Source organism: Argiope bruennichi, chromosome 3 (genome assembly GCF_947563725.1).
Source record: "Argiope bruennichi chromosome 3, qqArgBrue1.1, whole genome shotgun sequence".
NCBI lineage: Eukaryota > Metazoa > Arthropoda > Arachnida > Araneae > Araneidae > Argiope > Argiope bruennichi.
Window position 1 is genome coordinate 85969791 of NC_079153.1, and position 23081 is coordinate 85992871.

The 23081-nt window shown below is 29.4% G+C and overlaps 1 protein-coding gene across 6 annotated transcripts in view; it reads left to right on the forward strand.

Annotated features, from left to right (window-relative positions):
• Positions 1-23081, forward strand: part of LOC129963348 (CUGBP Elav-like family member 4) — a 542668-nt gene that overhangs the window by 439441 nt on the left and 80146 nt on the right. For all 6 annotated transcript variants that reach the window (XM_056077669.1, XM_056077671.1, XM_056077674.1 and 3 more), the window contains one exon: positions 5782-5926. In XM_056077669.1, coding sequence (XP_055933644.1) covers positions 5782-5926 — 145 coding nt within the window. The remainder of the gene's footprint in view (positions 1-5781; positions 5927-23081) is intronic.

The window sequence follows — 23081 nt, forward strand, 5'->3', positions numbered from 1 at the left end:
GAGGCGATTAAATTAAAACATCGACTGCAAAAGGGAAATCATTTAAAAGAAATCCAAAATCTTTTGAACGTGAAAAAGCTGATTAATATGCACTCTAAAAGATTCTAAAAAGCATAGGAAGGTTGTGAAAGAAAATAATTCGTATAAATAAACGCAGACAAAAGCAACGAGAGAAAACTGAATTGGGAAAAAGCACTTATAAGATTAATGCGTGTTGAAATTGAAGGTATTAAATAAAAAGCGTTAATTGAAATGCATAGATGAAAAAAATATATACCTTCATTTCTTCACAGCTGGCATTTCAAAATGGAATTTACTGATATCAAAAGAAATATTTCTACATTTTGCATTAAAAATTTTCCAGTATTTACGACGTTATTAAAAAAGCAATCTGGTTCGTATACATTCATGGAGTTAAAACGTCAAAAGAACGAACCCCCGGAAAAAATCATAATAATAATAATAGTCACAAACAAAATATAACGAAAATAATAATAAAAAAAGTCATTACTGGTTTTCTTTTGTCATCTTCATTTAATCTGCGCTTTTAACACTATCAATGAAATATAAGTGCTCGTTTTTCAGCGTACAAAGGAACATTGTGTGCCCTTTAAATGCGACCTCCCAACGTCGTTTATCATAAAGGATAGTTATTTTTACAAAGGCCTATTCAAGTTCACGCCATTGCTATTATTAATCAAAGAGGACGATGCTTTAGTTTTCGTATTATTACACAAGTAAAAGGAAAAGACAGACTATAATGAAAAAAATAAAATTGAAAAAAAAGGATAAGGTCGTACCACTTCTCCCCTAACTTTCCATATAATTTATGTTGCTCAAGCAATGCATTATACGCGCCAGAGAACAAAAATTCTCTTCCCAGCGAGTTTATGAAATTGATCCTTAAAAGAAAAAAAATAATAAAGTAATAAAAGAGGAATGTAGTATGTCATGAAATAATTTTTTCCACTACCTCTTGGCGTCTTTTGTTTTATAAATAATGCCCTTGGCGGTGAAAAATAAACATATTTTAGGAGGTCGCCCTCTCATTATATATCCACACGCCAAGCAACAGCTGGTAGATGCTAGAATCGGCATTAATAACACGTTTGGATAATGATTGTAAAAATACTTCCCGAAGAGGAATTAGAGGATTTTGCTCGTCGGAGTTGAAGTCTTCGAGGGAGATAATAGAACAAAAGAGGAAAAAGTGGGGACCTTCCAAATCAATTTTATGATTGAGTAAACTTCTCTTAATTGAACGGGTACGTAATGGGCGAGAGGAATAAAAATAGAATTGCAGCAGCGCCTCGCATACATTTTTAGGTTTTATCGTCGCATATTGAGGAATTTCTGTGAGATCCAGACGGAATTATTAGACTGAAAGTTTTCTGATTCCAGAATTCGCTCAGAGAAGGATTTTCGGCAGGAAAAATTGGGCCGGAGGTAATAATATGGTCTTGTTCGATGGGAATGATAAAAATGAATTCGGTATCTAGTCGAGTGGGAGCAATAAAAGTTATTAACATGATAAAGCAGAATTTAAAGATTCTTGCGAACTCTACTTTTTGGAACATAGATTTACATACTTCAAATTATTGCTAAACTGATTACCATGATTGATTTAGTTATTATTACATAGGTAATGGATTTATTATCTATGATTTTACCAAGTTTCCATGAAAAGATACTAAAATTTATTTATTTATTTATTCTTTAAATAAATGCTATATGAACCGATTTATTTTATCAATCCATTAACAGCAAAATATTTTTAATAATTATTTCCATGCAACGGAGCAAATAGATTTAAATACAGTAACAATTACATTAACTGCCATTTAAATATGAAGCTATAATAATGGATTTATAATAGCATCATATATAAATGATGAATCACATATATCAGCATCATATAAACGATCATATATAAATTGATTTATTATGCCATCATATTAAAATAATTAACTCAATTAAATTGGTGAATAGTGGGAAATCTGTGTTGCCAAATACGAAAAAGTTAATTTAAAAATAAAATTATATTATAAATTCAAGAAGCATCAATTTATAAATACAGCATGACAATAAAACTAAGAATTCTTTAGATTTTAATACAGCGAATATATTTATTTGGTTTCATTTACTATTCATATATTATTTCTATTTCATTTACTTTTTAATTCCCTCTTTTGTGTTTTCATATTTTTTTTTTCATTTTAAAATAAGCACATAAAGCTAAAAAATACGAAGAAAAGATAAACGTTATTTCAAACGTACCACACCCAGTGATTCTGGATCTTTGACATGAAAATAACAGTTAGGAAACATTAAATCAGAAGCAAAATGTAAGTAATAATGAAAATCATTATTATAACCAAAGTTGAATTTTGAAAAGATCATTATAAAATATTAGCTGTTATTTAGATTTATTTGCCCTGAATAACAACACAAAAAAAGGAAATTGCAAAAGATATTTTCTATAACCTTTGCCCTTAAGAAACAATATGTTATAGTTGACGTGAATTCAGCTGTAATATATAATGTGTCCTCTGTAGCATCAGAACGCACAATTTTTTCCCCTTTAAGACAAAATGGCAAAACATCGCATGACAAAAGTACCAGGTGAAGATGAAATGAAACAATATTATTTAATCAATGTCAATTTTAGCTTTATTAGAATAATACACTTTAAAAAATACAAGCTTTATTTCAAAACGGGCATCAGCATTATCAGCCGAAATCAAGTGAAACAGATCTGAAACTATCTCTTCTCTACAAATTTTCAGGCAACACTATCGAATGTTTGTTTAACTACAACAGAACTAATGCAAACCAGTCCGATGCATACAGCCAATTTCCTATGGTTTCGAATCTAAGACACTCGTGTTCCTAATCCGAGACGAAAACTGAACACAATTTTCCAAGAACTATGCCGAGATAGCTAAAATATAGATCAAATTACTTATTAAATTATTGTTCTTTTGCTGTTCCGTCTCAGTATAAAATAAATATTTACAGAATAAGTGAATTTTGCAATTATTTATAATGCAACTAGCTGCCTTTAGTGACTATTGAATCGCTGAGATTAGTGTCAGCTAAAAACTTTAATTAAATATTGGCTTCCTCAACAAAATATTTTTAGACTTCAAATTTTGAAAGGTAAATAGTTTATACTATATTGCACCATTCTGTTCATTTTATTAGGCACTTTTATTTATTTTCCCTCTCTCTCTCTCTTTCTCTCTCTCTCTCTCTCTCTCTCTCTCTCTCTCTATATATATATATATATATATATATATATATATATATATATATATATATATATATATATATATATATATATATATATATCACTATAAAGATTGACAGTATTTGAAAATTAAAACGCTTTAAGGAAACTTCTGCATTGTTTAGTTCTGAAGTTAAAAATTAAATTTAAAAACAACAAAATTTCAGAAATTTTATTAAAAACTACAACTTATACTGAAATTTATATAATCTCTGTTTATAACAAAAATGAAGGAATGTGTGCTTGTGCGCCTGTCTTTCTGAGTGCGCATGTCTCGATAGGCCAAACCATTTGACGTACAGCTACCAAATTTGGCACATATATGCCTTGGAAGATGGGAATCTGCAACTCGGAGCACTTTTTTAGTTGAAATTTTAATTAAAAATCTGGTCAACACAAACAGAAACATTTATATTTTTTTCACGTATTTCAGTAGTAGAGATTCAGATTTCAACCCTCATCTCTTTTAACAAAGGTCGTTTTCAAAGAGAATAATTAAAACAATCAGCGTGCTTAGTTAAAAATATTATTTTAAACATTCAGTTTAAATATTCACTAATAACAATTTAATTTTTATAAAAATTTACTAACTTAATTTACAACAGAAAGCTATTTCTATTGCAATGCATTCTGTAATACTTGATTCCGAAAAATGTGCATACATATTTTCAGTAGTGCACGGCTGTGAGATTACCATTCTTCAGAAAGATATCTGAAAAAGCAAGAATCCTCAACCTGATGCATCTCTCATGCATTCAAATATTTCAGAATTGAATCCATGCATTTACTATAAAAGTATTTTTAGAGCGCTACATTTTTCTCAAAAACATTCCTCCATCCATGTCTTCACTTTTCGCAGAACTGATATTCGTTTTCTATATAGTTCGGATAACAGCCTTTTATCTCTTACTAAAAATGAAATCTCCTCGTCTCTCAGCATTTCGCGAAAATAAATTCTTCTCAGAATTCTAAACTTGAATAAACATGATAGAATTCCATTAAAATATTAAATTATGTATTTTGTATGCGTGCCGCAAATGCAAAATTATATAGAATATCGTTATATGCGGGTGCAATATTTTAGTTTAGAAAACTAGGGATTTTAAGTTATCCGAAATAATGATTACGACAAAATGTAGAGATGCAGTTTTGTGTTATATGCATTCAAATGAACATCTTGCGCTATTGCAAGGATTTTGCATTTGGAAGAATGGTGCAAAATAATATTCTTCTGTGTTCTGCAGAAATTGTGATTCTTAAAATGAATTAAAGATGCACAAAAGTATAGTTTTGTATTATTAAATTTGTTAAAATAATTTTATTAATATTTGTTTAGAAAACTAGAGATTTTAAGTTATCCAAAATAATGATTTCGACAAATTGTAGAGATGCAGTTTTGAGTTATATGCATTCAAACGAACTTGCGCTTATGCTCTGCATTTGGAAAAATAGCGCAAAATAATATTATTCTGAGTCCTACAGAAATTGTGATCCTTAAAATTAATTAAATATATGCAAAAGTATTATTTTTATGTTATTAACTTTGTTAAAATTATTTTCATAAAAATCACTACCTAAATGCATGCATTTATTTGACGAAAAAATAATGAAATAACCTAATATTCTCAATATTTATTAATTTATTTGTATTCATCACGTAGATGTTATGGATTATATACCTCAAGTCAATTTTGAGTGCAGGTTTATTTTAAATAAAATTCAAAAAGATAATCATGGAATATATTCATATGTATCCGTAATAATTTTTGAAATATTATTGTTTTCTGCCCTATTTTTTCGGCATTAGTACCCTGTTTCGACATTGCTACACTATTTGTTTTCGAATACCAATAGTTTGTATTTTATTGAGTAAATTGTACAAAATGTGAATCAAAATAATTCATTATCATATTAATTTCTTTGAAAGATATTTTTTATTGGTTTCTATTAAATTCTTATTTATTTATTTTTTCCTAATTTAAATTTCTTAAACAATAATCCCATTTCCTAATAATTTTTTAACACTTTAAATTTTTATACTTATTCGAAACTCGCATTCTCTTTTTCTATTTCTAATTCATTATACTGTCAGTTCTTTTTATATTTATTAAGGTTTAATTCATACTTATATGTTTGACACATGGATCAAATGACTTAATTTTTAGTATTTAAATCTGAAATTAAATGGAAACATTAAGTAATTAAAATATAAAAATTACTCATAAGTGCTTCCATATTCCAAGTTCCTTTTATAGGGATAGAAATATGAATAAAAGTCGAAAATAGTATGTGTCACCTAATCAGGAAGTTAAGTAAATTCGTAACTCAAGGAATTAAGCAGGCAGATATATGATTCTTTAGCTACATTTTTTTTTTCTTTTGTAATGCATTGTTAATTTAGCTTCTTATTTCTCCAAGATTTTATTTTGTATTTGAATTTATCATGAATTATATACATTTTTGTAAGATGTTTTTTTTTATTTCCTTTGCAGTTCATGCAACAGCAAGCCGCCCTGATGGCCGCCGCGGCCCAAGGGGGTTACATGAATCCGATGGCTGCTCTGGCCATTGCGCAGTTGCCTCAGATGACGACGGTCCCCAACGGACTGGCGAACCCTGCCATCACCCCAACTTCAGGTAAGCCCCACTCATACTAAGCCAGCAATCAATCATTTGGCGCCCTCCAATTTACTCTCTGAAATCCGCTATGAGAGTAAATGCCATCCTGCCTGCTTTGGCACTTATAGTTTGCTTCAAATTTCTTTGGCATTTATAGCACTGATACGTCCCTTTTATTTTTAAAGCTATAAAAGCAAACGAATAATGAAAAACATTTTATAATACTTTATTATCTGTAATTTTTCACAAGGCAAAATTTTCCAATACGTTCGCTATTGATATTATTCAATCAAAGAGGCATTTCAAAAAATAATAACAAAAGTGTTTGAAAAACTTTTTAAATAAGTATTTAAAGTATAGCCCTATTTGTTGTGTTTTTGGAACCCAACAATTTATTTTTGAATGTAAAGCATAGCACAATATATTTTTTCTATAAATTATTACTACCGTTTTTTGAAAATGCAAGCAATTTCACAGTCATGGTGAATTTCTTTATGAAAAGTATATTTAAAATGTTCAAATAGAAAAATTGCTTTAAAAACACTTATGATAAAAAAAAATTTGATAGTTCCTTTTTAACACTTTAAAAAATTAGTCTTTGTGGATAATAATTACTAAAATTTATCTTTAATCCACTTTGCGAGAGACATTCAAATAATAAAATAAATATAACTTAGTATTAAGCATTCATTAAACATTTTTTATATAAATTTGAGCTAGATATGCAGCAATTTTTATTGAATTTTGTGCTAGACATTCAGTAAACAATTTCTACTTTTAAACGAACTTAATAAAGAAAAGATATCGGAAAAGTTTTTAAAAAAAGCCAACAAATCCTAACAATCCTCTAAAAAATTAACAAAGTTGCTTTGAAAGAAAGTTAATTAATGAGCGATATTTTGTGTAACGAATATTTGGCAAATATATTAAAGTGATTTAATTTCTATAACCAAAGTCTAGCTATTCTGGATAGATCTTTTGTACAATTATTAAACGAAAGGAAATAAATTTTAACCTTCAGTTAGGTATTGAATAAAATTCCAAGACAGATGAAGGAGGTTTAAGTTTCTTTTTATTTCGTTTAATTTAGTAAGTTCACAATACAAAAATAATTAGATATTGCGATATCTATGTCTAGTGCACTTTGTTTAGTTAAATTAACATTCCTCCTTTGAAACAACTCAGACACTATTTCGAAATGGGTCTTGTAATTTTGAATTGTGCTCTGATTGCGACATTGAATCAATCCACCTTCTCCAAACTTACGAAACATTTTAATGATTAAGAGTTACAGAAAAATAAAAAATTTCACTCCACCCCCACAATATCCGCCATCTTGGGCTGGATAAAGCATTAATGAATTCGTCCGTGATGTCAACCTTCCTAAATTTTAAACCATTACAAGTATTTTTCGTTTCATAATTATTTTTTCAAATCAAACATTAGAAAGTCTTTTCAGTAACTAGCTTTCAAAATAAGCATAAAAACAATCTACATTTTTAAAATTCTTTCACACATATTTTTCTACATATGTCTTTAGACATATGTGCTCTCTATGAGCAAATTAATGGTTCGAAAATATAATGTGGTGTGTTGAAATTTCCGCGATTTAAAGCGTTTATTTGACATTAAATTTCATCAATTACAATTCATAGTTATGCAATTTGATATGCATTATTCTTTATTCGATAGTATGTAACTCTTCCAACACACAAAATCTGCAACTTTTTTTTAAATTTCTTCTTAAATATAAAATTATTATCATGATATTAAACCCTACATCATATGATATCGAATCAATAACTTAAATATTACTGATATTTTCCAGTGCAATTTTAATAACCAGTATTTGTAATTCATTCTCCTCAATATGAGAATTTAAATTGATAGTTCAGGAAAGTTATAGGTTGTTAATCATTATTGAAAAAAACAAGCAGCTTCAAATATCAGTAATTGGCCTGTTAAATAAGAACATTACTTTAAACGGAAAGCGTTCTGTATCTTAGAATTTTTTCTATAGCCATAAAAAGAGTAGAAACACATATATTGAATTAATCATTAATTATGCTATAACTCATAAGATATTGTATTGACTCAGCTGGAGCTACGATTGATTATGATGGTCTTTCCGTATACTTTCCATTTTATTAGAATTTTCCTTTAAAATATAATCCATCTTCCAGAAATAAAATTTCCTTTTTACAAACAATCCCCCCCCCTTTTCCAAATTTTCTTTAACATTTTAATAAAGACTGAAATTTCAAAAGTTGAAAAATTGGTATTTGCGCATTCTTCCAACAACTAATTTATGGCCGCGGTGGCCTGATGGTAAGGTCTCGGCTTCGGAACGGGAGGGTTTCAGGTTCGAGACCCGATTCCACCGAAGAACCATCGTGTAAGGGAGTCTGTTGCACGTTAAATCCGTCATGACCAAACGTCCTCAAGCTGGTGTGGTGCGGTGTGGAGAGGGGGGTGCCAGCTCAGGTGTCGTCCTCGTCATCTGACCGCTGTCCCAAAATAGCCCTAGTGTTGCTTCAAACGGGACGTTAATATAACTAAACTAAACCAACAACTAATTTAGCTAATGGTTAGGATTTTTCTAAGAATTGGCGTGAATTTTTAGGATTGACGAGGTGATAAATGAAAGAGATGCGACGCCAATCTTATCCATTATTAGAGATACATGTAAATTGCATTATATCACGAAGATAATATTATTTTTCAAAAATAGTTGATGGTATAATATGTCAAATGATGTCAACTGTGGATTTACCAACAGTATCTTTTGGTAATAACTTATTATGTAAAATTATCAAGATGTAATCTATAGAAGTACACTAGAAATCATAAACAAGATTTGTAATGTAGAAACTAAGAATCATAAATTAGCATTAATTTTCTTTAAAGTGCATCTGAAATGAGCCTTAAAAGTCGGGTAGTTTGATAGTATGTATTTTTCAATTCAATGATCACATCAAATAAAAACTATCAATAAATTTCTTATCACAACTTTTTTTATTTACACATAATCTAGTCCCTTTATCAGCTTTTACTTTCATGAAGTTATCAATTTCCGCTTCATTTTTTGCTTCAGAACTCAACTGTGTTAACTTAAACTCGCTCTGAGGATTTTCAAAGTTGTTTATTGCTTAATTCATAATCAATATTTTATTTATTTGGATGATAACTGTTTATAAAGTGAACATTGTTTTCTCTATGTTTTGTTTTTTATATAAAACTTTGAATTTATCAAGCATATAAAACCAGATATAAGAAATGGGATTCGAATTAAATTAATATGAATCTTAAGATAGTAATAACATGCAACATATTTTTGAATAGTGCACATAATAATTAAATCAAAATTAGCTTCACTATTAAAGAAATTTGAAGTTTAAACTTTCTAATTGAATATCCCGCATAAAAATTGAATTAAAAGGAAAATATAAACATTTATTTTCTAAAAACCAATTATTTCACTTGTAAAAAATATTTCAAACTTACTAAAAAAATTCATTAGATCATATTCATCAACAGAAATAATTAATTTAGAAAGTTTATGAGTACTTCTCTAATAGAGCTTGTATAACAGTAGTAAAATTAAACAAATCTATCTGCTATTGCCATATTACACATTTCTATCATGCAGATTTAAAAGTCTACTTTGTTTTTATTATTATTGCAGTAAATGCACAGCATCCTATTTATTTAACGTATCCCTCGGCACAGTACGTTGTAGTGAACCGCTATTTCACTTATAACATCTTTACCTTAATATACAACAAATGGCAATTTCACAGGATATACCTGTATTTATAATAACTCACGCTTTAGATAATTTTGTTAGAAATATCAGCTGCTTATCAATTTTTTTAAAAAAAAAATTGGATTTTTCTTCGAATGTTTATAGACAGATTTCAGAAATAGATAACAATAACCTTCCTCTTTAAGAAGATACAACCCAATGGAAGTTCTTAAATTCCACATCTCCTGTAATCACTGCTGCAGAGATTTACAGATTGTTCAGCAACTGTGTCGGCATGCGAAAAAACACTGCAATATCTTGTTTCTGACATCACAACACCAGCAAGTGAACGCTCGTCCACCATTACAGGTGATGTATGGGAGGACCATACAGCCGAACTGCTCATGTCATCGTTTTCCATTACACAATGCACCTGAATAAGTCTTCCAGGAGGAAGACTCCGATTTCTATGGCAGGGGTGGTAGGTAGGGAAAGACACAGTCGTTTGTTCAACTAATGATGTAGATAATACGTATGCCAGGGAGTAACGATCCAGGGGTTGTGTGGGTGGTTTCCAGTTTCCCCTTTTCTATGATCTTCGGGAAAGAGGGGGGAGGGTAGGAACAGGACATTAAGGTAAACATATGGTGATTGAGTCCGTGAGTCCTGTGTATCCCTTTCTCCACCAAATGGGATGCTTGTCCGTTTCCTCTTGGCTCTTTTTTTGATGGAAGGTTATTTGCAGGAGACAGTGAGCATTAAGGAGGAAGAAGGCCGTAGTATATCGACGGCCGAGCCCCTGCGCAAGCAAAACAGATCTTAATTGCATGTGTCCTTTTGTCCTTTGTGCAGTGTTTTTGTTAGGCTTTCGGTCTGAAGTGGCTTTTATTGAGTCCTGCGGATAAAAAAAAAGCAAGAAAAGTTTGCCATTTTAGTTATTCGTGCGCGAAATGTTTCCGATTGTTACTGCTGGCAGACTTTTTATGTGGTTGGTTTTTGGAAGATTGGAATTGGGTTTGCCATTCAAGGTTCTTGGAATTTGAAAGATTTGTTGAAGGATGTTGCTAAAAGAAATACTTGGATGGAAATCTATTTACAAGTTAATATACAAAGAATACAAACTCACATTGCAACAAGGAGTAACTATAAAACAAATCAATTTTAAATGTCATAAATAAATCAGAAAATAAAAAAAACAAGTAGACAAAAATAATTTATGAAAAATGTTTCCTTATTCATATAAAGATTTGAAAAATTGTGATATGCCCTATTTTGTAAACGTATGGCATCTGAATTTTATTTATACTAATATGTTGCTAGAAATAAATCACTCCAACATTAAAAAAAAATTGACGAAAACGTGCACGCATTGCATACATTATTTTAGTAAAATAACTAAATATATGTCATCTGAAATGAAAAGTTTGCATTTCGGGTCAAAGCTCGGATGCAATTGATACTGACTAACTACTAATTTAACACTATCTTTATCTAACTATTAATTTAACACTATCAAGTTTTTTCTAAAAAGCAGGAAAGCATTCTTCAAAGTCTTAATAATACGCTTAAAAATAAACCAATTGCATCATTATTTCTTACTATCTTCATGAAAGTACGAAGAATTAGATAATTATTTTACTTGGATATGAGATCTTTCTTTTTATAATAGGTTTCAAGGGAATTCATATTACTATAAACTATATAATTAAAGATTAAGAATTATTAACTTATATTTAACTTCATTATTTATATTAAGAATTTATCGCACTGGCTCAATAGCTGTTCAAGTTTCTTACTTTAGTTGATAATAAAACAATTATCTATGAATGAAAATTTTGACTAAGTTCAAATACAATTTATAGTATTCTATTTAATAAGAAATAGAAGACAATGCTCTATACAGGATTTACAAAAAGTCTGTTTTGAAAAAAGGAAATAAAATATTTTTATAAACTGTTTTCAAAACTTATAGTAGCTCGTGTCCTCGCGCGTAAAGAAAAACAAAGTATTTTTTTTTCCTTAATATTCGTATACTTACAAAAAAAATGTAAACAGACAAATCTTATTCCGGGTTTACACTCGACCAGTTATAAGACAGACAGTAGGCAGCGCATGCGCAGAAAGGGACTGATTTATGTTTGCCATAATTTCATAACATAGATTCAGGCACTCCATGCTTGGCTATAAATTGCAGCACATGAATTTTTCTTTTTTACTATGTATATTATTAAAATGGTGGATATTTACATAACGAAACATGATAAAATAAAAAAGTTCAACATAACTAAATTTAGAAAACTATAGAAAAGAAATTGCAAATAAAAGGAAAAAAAACAACACAACCTCGCTTCAGAAAGAACAAAGAGCAAAAAATGTCGGAATTAATTTATGATAAGTGATCAATTTTTTCAAGCCAAAAAAAACGCTAAATTCTACAAACGCATGCGCAGTAAAAAAAAAATACAATACAGCGGCATCTTGTTGTCTTGTCGACCGAACAGCATTTTTCTGCCTTTCTACGCATGCGTTGCCTACTGGCCGCCTTATACCTGGCCGAGTGTAAACCCGGCATTAATAATGACTGCTGCCGAACAACTGATTTATTAAAAAACAAATTTGAGGGAAACATTGTCTGCCCATTTTAAATTCAAATTTTTGAAAGCAATTAATAAATAATCTTGTTTATTTAGTTATAGGATTGCAATTATTTTTGGCATTATAAGAGTTTTATAATAATAGTTCTATGATAAAAAAAATAGCTGGCTAATTTAACAAGTTGAGATAAAATTAAAGTCAATCTATCATCTTCCAAGCTTTCATTTTATATTTTGCTTTATTATTTCATCATAAAATGAAAAACGACAAAAAGAGAAAGAGCCATTTAAGCTATTATATTTCACAACAGAGATCTAGAAAAAAAAACAGTGCTGCTAATGATATTAGAAGCACTCAATACAAAACAGCTTTTTTTAAAAAAGTCAAAAAGTATTCTTTTCAAAACTTTTTGGTAGATGTCCATTTTTATAAGACTGCGCCAAATGTACTGAATAATATACGAATGGCCAGCATTTTTTTGTATTATCTTTATTTTTCAAAAAAAAAATTCCTCCCTTTTCCGTTTTATAAATCTTTGATGGTAAAGATAGGCGGCAGTGTACTGTTTATCCTTTAACATCCTTAACTGCTGGAGCATCAATCCTCCTTCTAATAAAGATACTGAAGCTCATAAATTCTTCAATGATATGGACTTTCACATCGGCCTTAATAGAGGCTGGCGTGTTTTTCGGTTTCTGGCGGCGTACGAGATACGTTTATCTCAATCAACAAGAGAGAGAGATTATTACAGAAGTTTAAAGGATTTATATGGGCCCACGATTCATTGTGTTGGACTGCCGGAGCTGCTCAGTGTTTTTTGTGACTCTTTCTGAGGGGAAAGTCCAGAGGGCTGATATGTCGCGCGATGGATAAAAAGGGGGTTTGAAAAGAATAAAAATGACTCGCTGCTGTTTGCTGGATATCTGGACGATGGATATGATTGGTTTTTATTGATTTGGTTCTTTATTTTTCTGAATTTTCCTGTTTTCTTTTTTTTTAAAAATGAGTCAAATGAAAAGTATGTCTGATTGGGTGGACATTTTTCAGAGTACGTTGATTTTTAGGATATTGTTTGAAAAAGGGAAATGGTTCAACAATTATTTTGTAATTTTTTTCCAATATTGGATGTATGATAATATCAGAAATATCTTTCAGCACAAAAAAATGTTTTATAGCTGGATCTACTTATTTAAATTCTCTCGCAAATTGTCGCTTGCAAATTGTGTCATGTACACAAATAGTTTCGATTCCTTTTTCTTCGACAGGGACTAGTGGCTTGAGATTCTTAGTCCGGAGACCAGAAGATAAACGTTTGATGCTCGATATGTCTAAAATATAGAATAAAATAAAGCATTGCTATCATTTATTGAATCTGTGGACTTTTCACCTTACATTCACCGGAAGGATTATTCCATTATATATATATATATATATATATATATTAGTTCAATTTCATGAAGATGATAAAATGAATATTTCATTCACTTCCGTATACGAGGCAGCTAAACACAAAATGGATACATTTTGTAGTACATGGGACAATCGAAATGAGAGCAGCATCGCCGATGCATTGCCATTCCTTCAAAAATATCTGTAGTTTAATTTAAATTTAAAATTTTATATCTGTTATTATATTTAAAATCTGTCAATAACTATGACATCCTCTTTTAGCAGAAGCCAGAATCGAGGGAAAATATAAAACTTACTGTAGTATTTACTTGATATATCCTTACAAATCTGTGGTTTTTCAAAACTGAAAGAAATATTTTTTATTTATAATTTTTGACAGAATCTATTTAAAAAAATCCAAATCTTAAATGGATTAAAAATATTCAAATAATTTATAACCATGCTTTGAAGAGTTGGCAGGTATTACGAAAGAATTACTTGAGTTATTCTATTTTGAAAGTAAACGAAAATTTATCAAAGATTTCTAGATTGGCTAATTTACGCTCTTTTCTAATATGCTATTAAAGATATATCAGTAATGAGAAGAAGGAAAAATGAACCAAGTTCAAAAGAATATTAAGTATTGCAACTCATTTATTTCTCCTGATTCTCTACTCCGTTTTATATTTTTCTTTCGTTTAGCAAACACTATGACCTAACCGAGGGCGGTCGCCATCTCATTATAGCCCCACTACATTATATAGATTATTTTATAAATTATTTATAAATTCAAACTACTGGTTTTTAAAATATATTGCTCTCTGAAGATATCAGGTAATCTAATTGAAAATGATTCCATATAGGCAAAATAAATATCAAAAATTGTCTTCAATCCGTTATCGATATTCCACGTGGAATCTTAGCTTAAAATACCCTTTTCACTATCATTCAACTAGATTTCTGACTAGACTTCCAAACCCGTCTGGTGGAATTATCTGTCAGTAAACTTAGTGAGATCAATGATTAGTCAAAGGCATTTGCATCCGAAAGCATTACACCATTACGACACATCCCCAGCATTTTCGATGGAATTGAGATAAGATTAGTCTTAGCCAGCTGAATACCAAAAGAACATTACCTGTCTAGAAGCAGTTAATAGACTTTGATGTACAAGAAAGTATTAAGCTTCTCATAATCTAAACGGCTTCTTGCTCGCTTCGCGATAATTCATTATCCTCCGATCGATGAGTATGAGAATATATCGTAATATTATCGATTAATTTATGATGTTTCCATAAGAAAGGTATTAATAAAACAATTGATAAAATTGTCCACTCTAAAGCTATAAGAATCCAAGCGACTGAATTATCTGAAGTGATCTCTAATCGTTTCCGAATAGTAGCTTCTGGACTGTTAGAAATAGACATAGAGTTCAGAGCTAGGAAAATACTTTAAATGGCATAAAAAACAATATTTCGCATTATGTAATAAGTGTTCTATCGGCAAATTTATAGAATCTGAATTTTTATACAATTCCTCAGTTCTGTCACTCATATGAAGTTAAGTATTTTCGGCGCACTAACACTTAAACAACAAAAAATTTCAATATTCTGAGACCAGAACTAGCAGAGTTTGGAATTTCATTATTTTAGACGTTTTTAAATTGCTTCAATAATCCATTTTGAGGAGGAACTACTAATGAAAGGGCAAATCGAAGAAAGTGTGACCACTGATTGGTCTAAAATTATTCTAATTTTCAAAGATCGATTAGTTTTGATTACAAAGGAGTGGAAAAATTTTTGTTTAAAATATTAGTGTGTAATAGGATAATTTAATAGTTTATTATTTTAATATTATTAATAGAACTTTAAGGCAATAGAATATTAGACTCCGTAATTCAAACAACATAATAAGTCAACTCTTGGGCCAATATTAAATGGGCATCCCTCACATATTGTTAAGAATTTGTAAATTGCTTCCTTGAGCAATTAGCCTCCTGATAAAAAGGATAGATTTTACAGATTCGGAAGGATGCACCCTGATTTTGATGCTCCTTTAGCGACAAAAATGAGGAACTAGATCATTTGTTAAGAACAAGAACTATTCCAGGACCACAACTACTTAGTATCAGAGTTTGTTCCAGAACATTCAATGCCCTGTCATGTAAACTATATTAGGCATTGTCAGAAGCGAAATCAATGAATAAAGAAACGTGCATAGTTGAGGAAAATCTTTTTTTCACTGTTGATCTCCAGAAATTTCTCTCTCAGCGCTTGGTGTTGTTGTAGTCATTTAGTAGCGATTTGTTGCTCTTGTGCTGCCATTTACCGTAAAGGTTGTTCTTGAGTACGTTTCGACTGTAGTTTTGTATACAATAAAGCATCATAATTCCTTACTGCGCCTATTGATCATTTAATCGTACAACCCACAGGAACAGTTTTTTCCGTAACTATATCATTGAACATAAAAATATGTAGCCAAAGAGAGAGTTCTTCTTTCGACATATTCATGTACTTTCATAATCTGGTGTGCGCGTTGACCAAGCTTAACTTCATCATTAAATAAAGAGAACTGAGTATTAAGCTAGGAATTCTTATCCTTAGTTAAATTTTATAGAAGATCTATAACTTTAATGATAAAACAACATTCACAATTTCAGTTATCTAACTTATTTTTCTTTTTAATTATTGTGTTCCAGAAACAGATATTGATAAAATTTTTGAGGTCGTATTTTTTGACGATCACAATAATTTTGTTTTTGGGCTTCGTGAAAATTTAAGCAAGAAATATTTACAAAAGAAAGAAAAATCAGACAGACTTTCTTCGGATTTTTCTCCTATTTTCGAACAAGAAACGCCATGAATACTTTTAAGTATTTTAAAAGTTTTTAGAATTAAAATTCAAAGAAAATTAACTACTGTCGATATCATTTGTTTTCACATCATCATGTAGTTCAATTTACCAGAGCAATAATATAAATTACCAATAATAATATAAGTTTTGTAGTTAAGTAGGTTTAAATTATAAATAAAAAAAAAGGCTGGTGGAAGCATATTTTCGGTACGGAGAACAGAACTCCTATCTATGTTACAATGATACTAATTTAACAAACACAAAACTAGTTGATATGATTTTCAGAATCAAGTATTATGCGTCATATCCACGTGTTTTCAGTATTGCAATTGCATGTGGCATTACAATCGTATTATTTTGAAGCAACATCATAAAATAAGCCCTCCCCCGTTCCAAAATTCTTGAAACCTGAATTCTGTTTGTTTTTTTTAGTTACACTTTCTGTCAGATTATTCAACACCAAACCTACTCTTTGCAGAAAGATTCTCCCAGTAATACTAAATAAAACAAAACAACTGTTTCCATAATCAAATTTTTCAACTTCGTCAATAGACCTTGATTCGCCCATTGTAGAGAAACAAACACAATTCCAATACTTCCACAGCAACCAGCACCAATATTCGATGAATCTCCTGGCACATGTTCAGCCTCCCCCTTCCTTTCCTCAGGGGCGTAAATCACTTAAAATGCGGGGGAAGCAGACGGGAGGGGATGTTCTAAAGGTAGGACGCGTGTCCAGAGCAAATCGAATTCAATAATTTCTGTTGGACCGATGATGGACATCAATTTGTTAGGCACGCCGGCCACGTAAACTGATTATTCATTAGGCTTAAGAGGAATGACAACCCATGCTTATGTGTCACTGGTGAGCTCAACGTGGTATTAATGTAATTAATAAAGCAGCGTGTTAATGGGACAGTCAATCAGATGGGAAGAGGGGTGTTTGTTGCAGGTTGTTGGCCGAATTTTAGCCACGATAGCAGTTTTCCCTCACAAAGGAAGTAGAGCCGCTAGTTGACGATGATTGACAGTTTGAAGTCTTATGAATTTAGCAGTGGATAACGTGCATAAGGGATTATCTAAAGACAAAGTATGCTTTTATTTCAAGACGCTGGAGATGATAAAGGATTAAAATTAAAAATTATCTCAATATAATCAAGAATATCTTCAATATTTTTTATTAAAATAAGACCACATAGTTTTATTAACCATTTAATTAAATTTGTTTTCAAGATTTAACTATCATACTTATGATCTACGATTCATACAAGTTTATTTCCTTAGATTAGTGATCGTTTTTAAATTATGCAAATATTATAATTTTGAACGAACCATGTATAATTTTGTACAATGATCATATGAAGTTGAAAACCATTCATGTTTGATAATAACAATAAATGAGCATGATAATACATACCAAGCACAATAATACGACGAATATAATATAATTTTTTTAAATCATGACTCCTCAGTCTAAAATCCAATATTTCTGTTCACTTAGCTACATGACCCCCAACAATTCATGCAATTTATATTCTAATAAAAGTGATCCCCGGAATTTTGAAGATTAATGACGATAAGTGTTTTGCCAAATTATGTTTTGAAATATCTCTGAATTGTTAGTTGCGATATCGATTAATTCCTCTGAATTTTGTTAGAAATAATATGACAAACACTAATATCTGATACAATGCTGCATGAAATTGGATTTTCACAAAAAAAATGACAAGGGAGGATGAAAATCAAGTTAGACCCTAATCTAGAAAAATAAATAAATTTTGAAAAAATTGTAATAAATAAAATTAAAATTATATTATAAATAATATGATTTCGCAATAATATTCCAACAATTATCTTTTTAAGCATTTCTATTTTCCCTTCTCTTTCTGATATAACTTTTACTTAAGTGCGTGCGTGCGTGTGTAACACAATATACAATATTGAATAACGAATAAAAACTAAGCTTATTACAAGACATAAATAGGAGGAAAATAGAAATCAACTCGTTTCTATAAGCTGAATTCTTATCATATATTTTAAATTCCTGTATTTTGATTTTAATGCAGACTTTTAACGATTCTAAAGATTTTAGCTAATAGAATTTACTATACAAACCTCACATATATAGATTTGCTTCAAATATTTCTCACAATAAGTCTAATGCATTTTCTAGAATAAGTAATACATACTGATTTTTTTCAGCAATGCCATTTTGTTTTAATTAATATCAGAATAAGATTGATCATTAAGAATTACACCATAGTTTGTTGTAATCATTTTAATTTTGACGCAAAAATTTGTCATTTTTCCTTAGATAAGTGTGCCTTTCTGTCCAACTTTTAAACAAAAGAAGTTGGGTGTGGTCAAAACAAAACACGTTCATTAGAAAAATGTTTCTCCGGAGATTACTAGATTTTATGGGACACAAAATGCAAATTCACTGTATTTCTGAATTATAAATTATTGCCAAAGTAAATATGAAGTCAAATATTCATTGTTAAAATTATTTATTATATGGGAAGTATATAATTCTTGGCACTAAATACTATTCTGAAACTCATTTATTCGAAACAGTGTATTTAAAGTTGTATTGTATTTTATTAACAAGTATTTAAAGTTACAATGTATTAATTGTTTTTAATAGTTAGCAGTAGCGAACTTGAGCTTTTGCACTAGAGTTAGTTATTAAATGGCAAAATCTTGTTTCACCTTTAAAATTTTGTTTATATTGAAGGATCCAGCTAATTGAACAATTTCTGATTATTAAGCTTCATATGATTCCTTCAATATTTCGGTAATTCTTTCACATAAGTCAATAAACGATTTACATTTTTAGATTCTGACTAGTTTTAGAAACCAATGATGTAGTTTGTATTTCTGCACTTTATATAAACACAGCATTGATCAGAAATAAATTTCATCTCTATTTGCATAATGATTTTTAAAATCGCATTCATAAATAAAGGTTTGAAACTGGTGCAACTATTTTTTCAAATGAAGCAAATTACTATTTATAAGCAAAGCTATAGTATTATTTTAGAATTTAATTCTAAAATTGTAAAAGGAGAACGTAAGCCCAAGAAAATCGCAGGATAGAGCAAAAAGTAGGCTCAAACAGAGAAAATACATGATATGTGCTGCTGCCATGTCTTTTGTGTGTAAAAATTAAACTGTTTTGACGTCGTTTTATATGAGAGACAACCGAAAAAATCACACAATTCGTCTCAAACAGCAGTAAAACACGAAATCGCGTATATTTGCACAATCTCCGTTGAAACAAATCATGAAATCACATGAGCGCTTTAGAATGTACTTAATGTTTTAGCTGCATAAAAAAATTTTGTTACTATGTGTCCTTGACGTAAAAGTAATTTCAAAAATGCCTTAATAATAAGATATATTGATCTTGCTTAGGGCAAGGTTTTTAAAGCATAAATAAAACTGTTTTTACATAAATATAATCGGATATTAATTATCTAATTTAAACAGGTGCCAGTACCAATTGACATTCTATTAAAACTCATAAAATAAAATCAAAGATTGGTAACCAAAAATTAAATACTGCAGTCTATAATTTACAAAAATCTTTACAAATTGTGTAATTTAATAAATTCATGCTCATACTCCCCATCAATTTAATTTCGAAATCCACTAAGCACAGAAGAGACAGTATTCATTTAGATAGCATATGTGGCTGCATTTACCACGTGACATTAGTCATCATATTTTTACTACATTTGAAAGCACTTAAATCGGGACAATTCCCGTGAAATCAGTATCCCGTTGTAAAACCATAAGTGTGTGTCAACTACCATTTAATTCTATGTTGTTGTAAGCTGTGATGTTTTTATTTCCTCTTAAAAATGCTATGGATTTCAAAATTTAATCAACGTGTGGCTCAGTTAATATATGTAACATAATTAAAAATTAATTCAGATTACAAACGTAACTACTTTTAGTTTCTAATATTTTATATGAAATATACATAACTGCCTGAAAACTGCAGCTATTTTGATATGAATAAATACTTGTATGATCATTTTCACATTCCTTGGAGAAATAAATAGATTTATTTATCATTATCTTATCTGAATATTCTTCTGATCACGCATACCTTCAAAAACCAACAAAAGAAAATCAACAATTTCAATTTGCATTATCTAGGATCAGAAATAACAAGCAAATGTTATTGCGCTTAGGTGCTTGCATTGCCTTATTGCCAATATAAATGAAATACTAACACTGCAGCTCTTTAGATAAATAGTCTTAATTATTTATATTAAATTTTCAAAATAATCTATGAATACAACCACTTATGATCTGAATTTAACGTGTATGTACACACTTGAAACTTCAAAAATCGCTCAAAATATCGAATTTTTTTTTTTATTGCTTAATAATGTTCTCTGATCCTTTAACTTTCAAACGATACCAAGATGTTGTCAATATTCGAAATATTACTGGAGTTATATTTTTTTTGAGATGCTTTCATTAAAAACTCTAGTTACGGTGTTTTTAAAATATTACTGGAGTTATATTTTTTTTTTTGAGGTGCTTTCATTAAAAACTCTAGTTACGGTGTTTTTAAAACTCATTTTATGAAGAATGATATTTTTCCACTATGTTGCTTCATTCAAACAATCATAACTCAACAAGAAATTCACCAAATACAATTATTTATATATCAAAATGATCTGTATGAAATAGCGGATGTTTTGTGCCTCAATTAAATTTATATGTATTGAAATAAATCTTTAATAGCTGTTTAAAATTTAAAATTACAGAAAAAATCTCGCTTTTTCAATTCATTGTTGATGAAAAAATTGTTTAAAAAAACTATACATTTTTTATAACTTGTTTGAGGCAGACAACATGAAGACTAATATTAGGCATAATTTCCAACTAGAATTGTGTGTCTGTACAAATTAGAATTTAAGATATCATGTTTCAAAAAATAGGCTAATTAGCTCATTAAATATTATTTAATTAATTAATAATTAGTGCAATATGGTTTTCTCTCACTGAAATGAGTTTAGACATATATTAATAACCTACTGTGAAAAAACTGAATTTTTAAAGTTATAATTTTTAAAAAAATCTTCAAGTGTGTACGTACACCTTAATATAACCAATTATTAGTTGCCAGATATCAATAGATACGAATTGGTTATTAGAATAAAGATTAGTTAGACTTCAACAAAACATTATATTAATTGAAATAACTGACTGTGACTGTGTTTAGTTGCTTGCATTGCAATGTTGCTTCATTAAATAAAGACTTAACACATCAGTCTTCTGAATACAGGCTCATGTCTTAATATATATACATATATGCTACTTACGATCAATCATGCAGATAATGAAGTTATTATGATCTAAACTTAATTAAACCAGTTATTAGTTATTTGATCTTAGTAAATGCACCTCATGCTTTGAATGACATGTTCATGTTATTAACTATTCTTTTTTGTAGCAAATCAATGTTTAGACATACATTTAAGCTTTATGGCAGTTTAGTTGGCACGGTTTGGGTGAGTTTTAGCAGTCATGTGCATGCTGCTTATTATGTGTTTTTTGCATATATTTAATGTCTACTTTTTTTATATACTTTAGATGTTCTTCTCTTGATGTTGCACTAATGCTGTTGCCTTTTTATTCTATATTTTACACCCAGTTCTTTAGAGTCCTCGGTTCGAAAAACCTACAACTGGTTTTCACCATATGCTTGCATAGTTACCGCATTTGCTTAATTGCTATCAATGGGAAATCTTTTAACTAACAACAGTTTTAGAAATTATCAAGAAAAGTATAAAATATAAAAAAAAAAAATTCCAGCAAAATATTAGTTATTTATTTTCCAAACACTAATTTTGCAATTTCAAAATCCCTAAGAGCGCATGCATTCTATTCAGAATAGCTTATAGTATAAGCTTTAAATTAAGGCATAATAATTTATTATATAAATTATATAACTTGATTTTCGAATATAAAGGAGTCACTACTTTGTAGCGATATCTATTTTAATGGCTTTAATCTGTTTTTAAATAACTAAACTGGAAAGTTTTTGTCCAACTTTATTATAATTCTAAAGCTTAATTTAATAATCTTTAAAAGAAGATTTTGTAAATAAAAGATTTTTATCTTCTTTTTTAATTTATTTTAACTTCAAGCAACAAATTTTTAAAAACATTGCATATAAACTACATAATTATAATTCTAACTATATAATTGTAATATTGATTACCTTACTTGATTTTACCCCTTTTCTTTATTAATTATTATATCTGCATATTTCATGATATTATTATGCATTGTAATTTATTTAAGTATCATTGTGATTTCAGTAATTATTTAAGTAAGTGAAGCAAATGCGGTACATAAAAATTATCACACATTTCAGTCCCTTGAGTTTACATAAAGTTATCCATTTAATAAGCAAATTCTATTTTTCTATGGGGATTAAAAATTGTCATATTGAAAAAATATTTGAAAAATTTTTAATCATTATCCACAATTGATAAGAATTAAATAATTAAAACATCCATCCAATATATTGAAAAGAATAGCAAAAAAAATTATATATTTTATAAA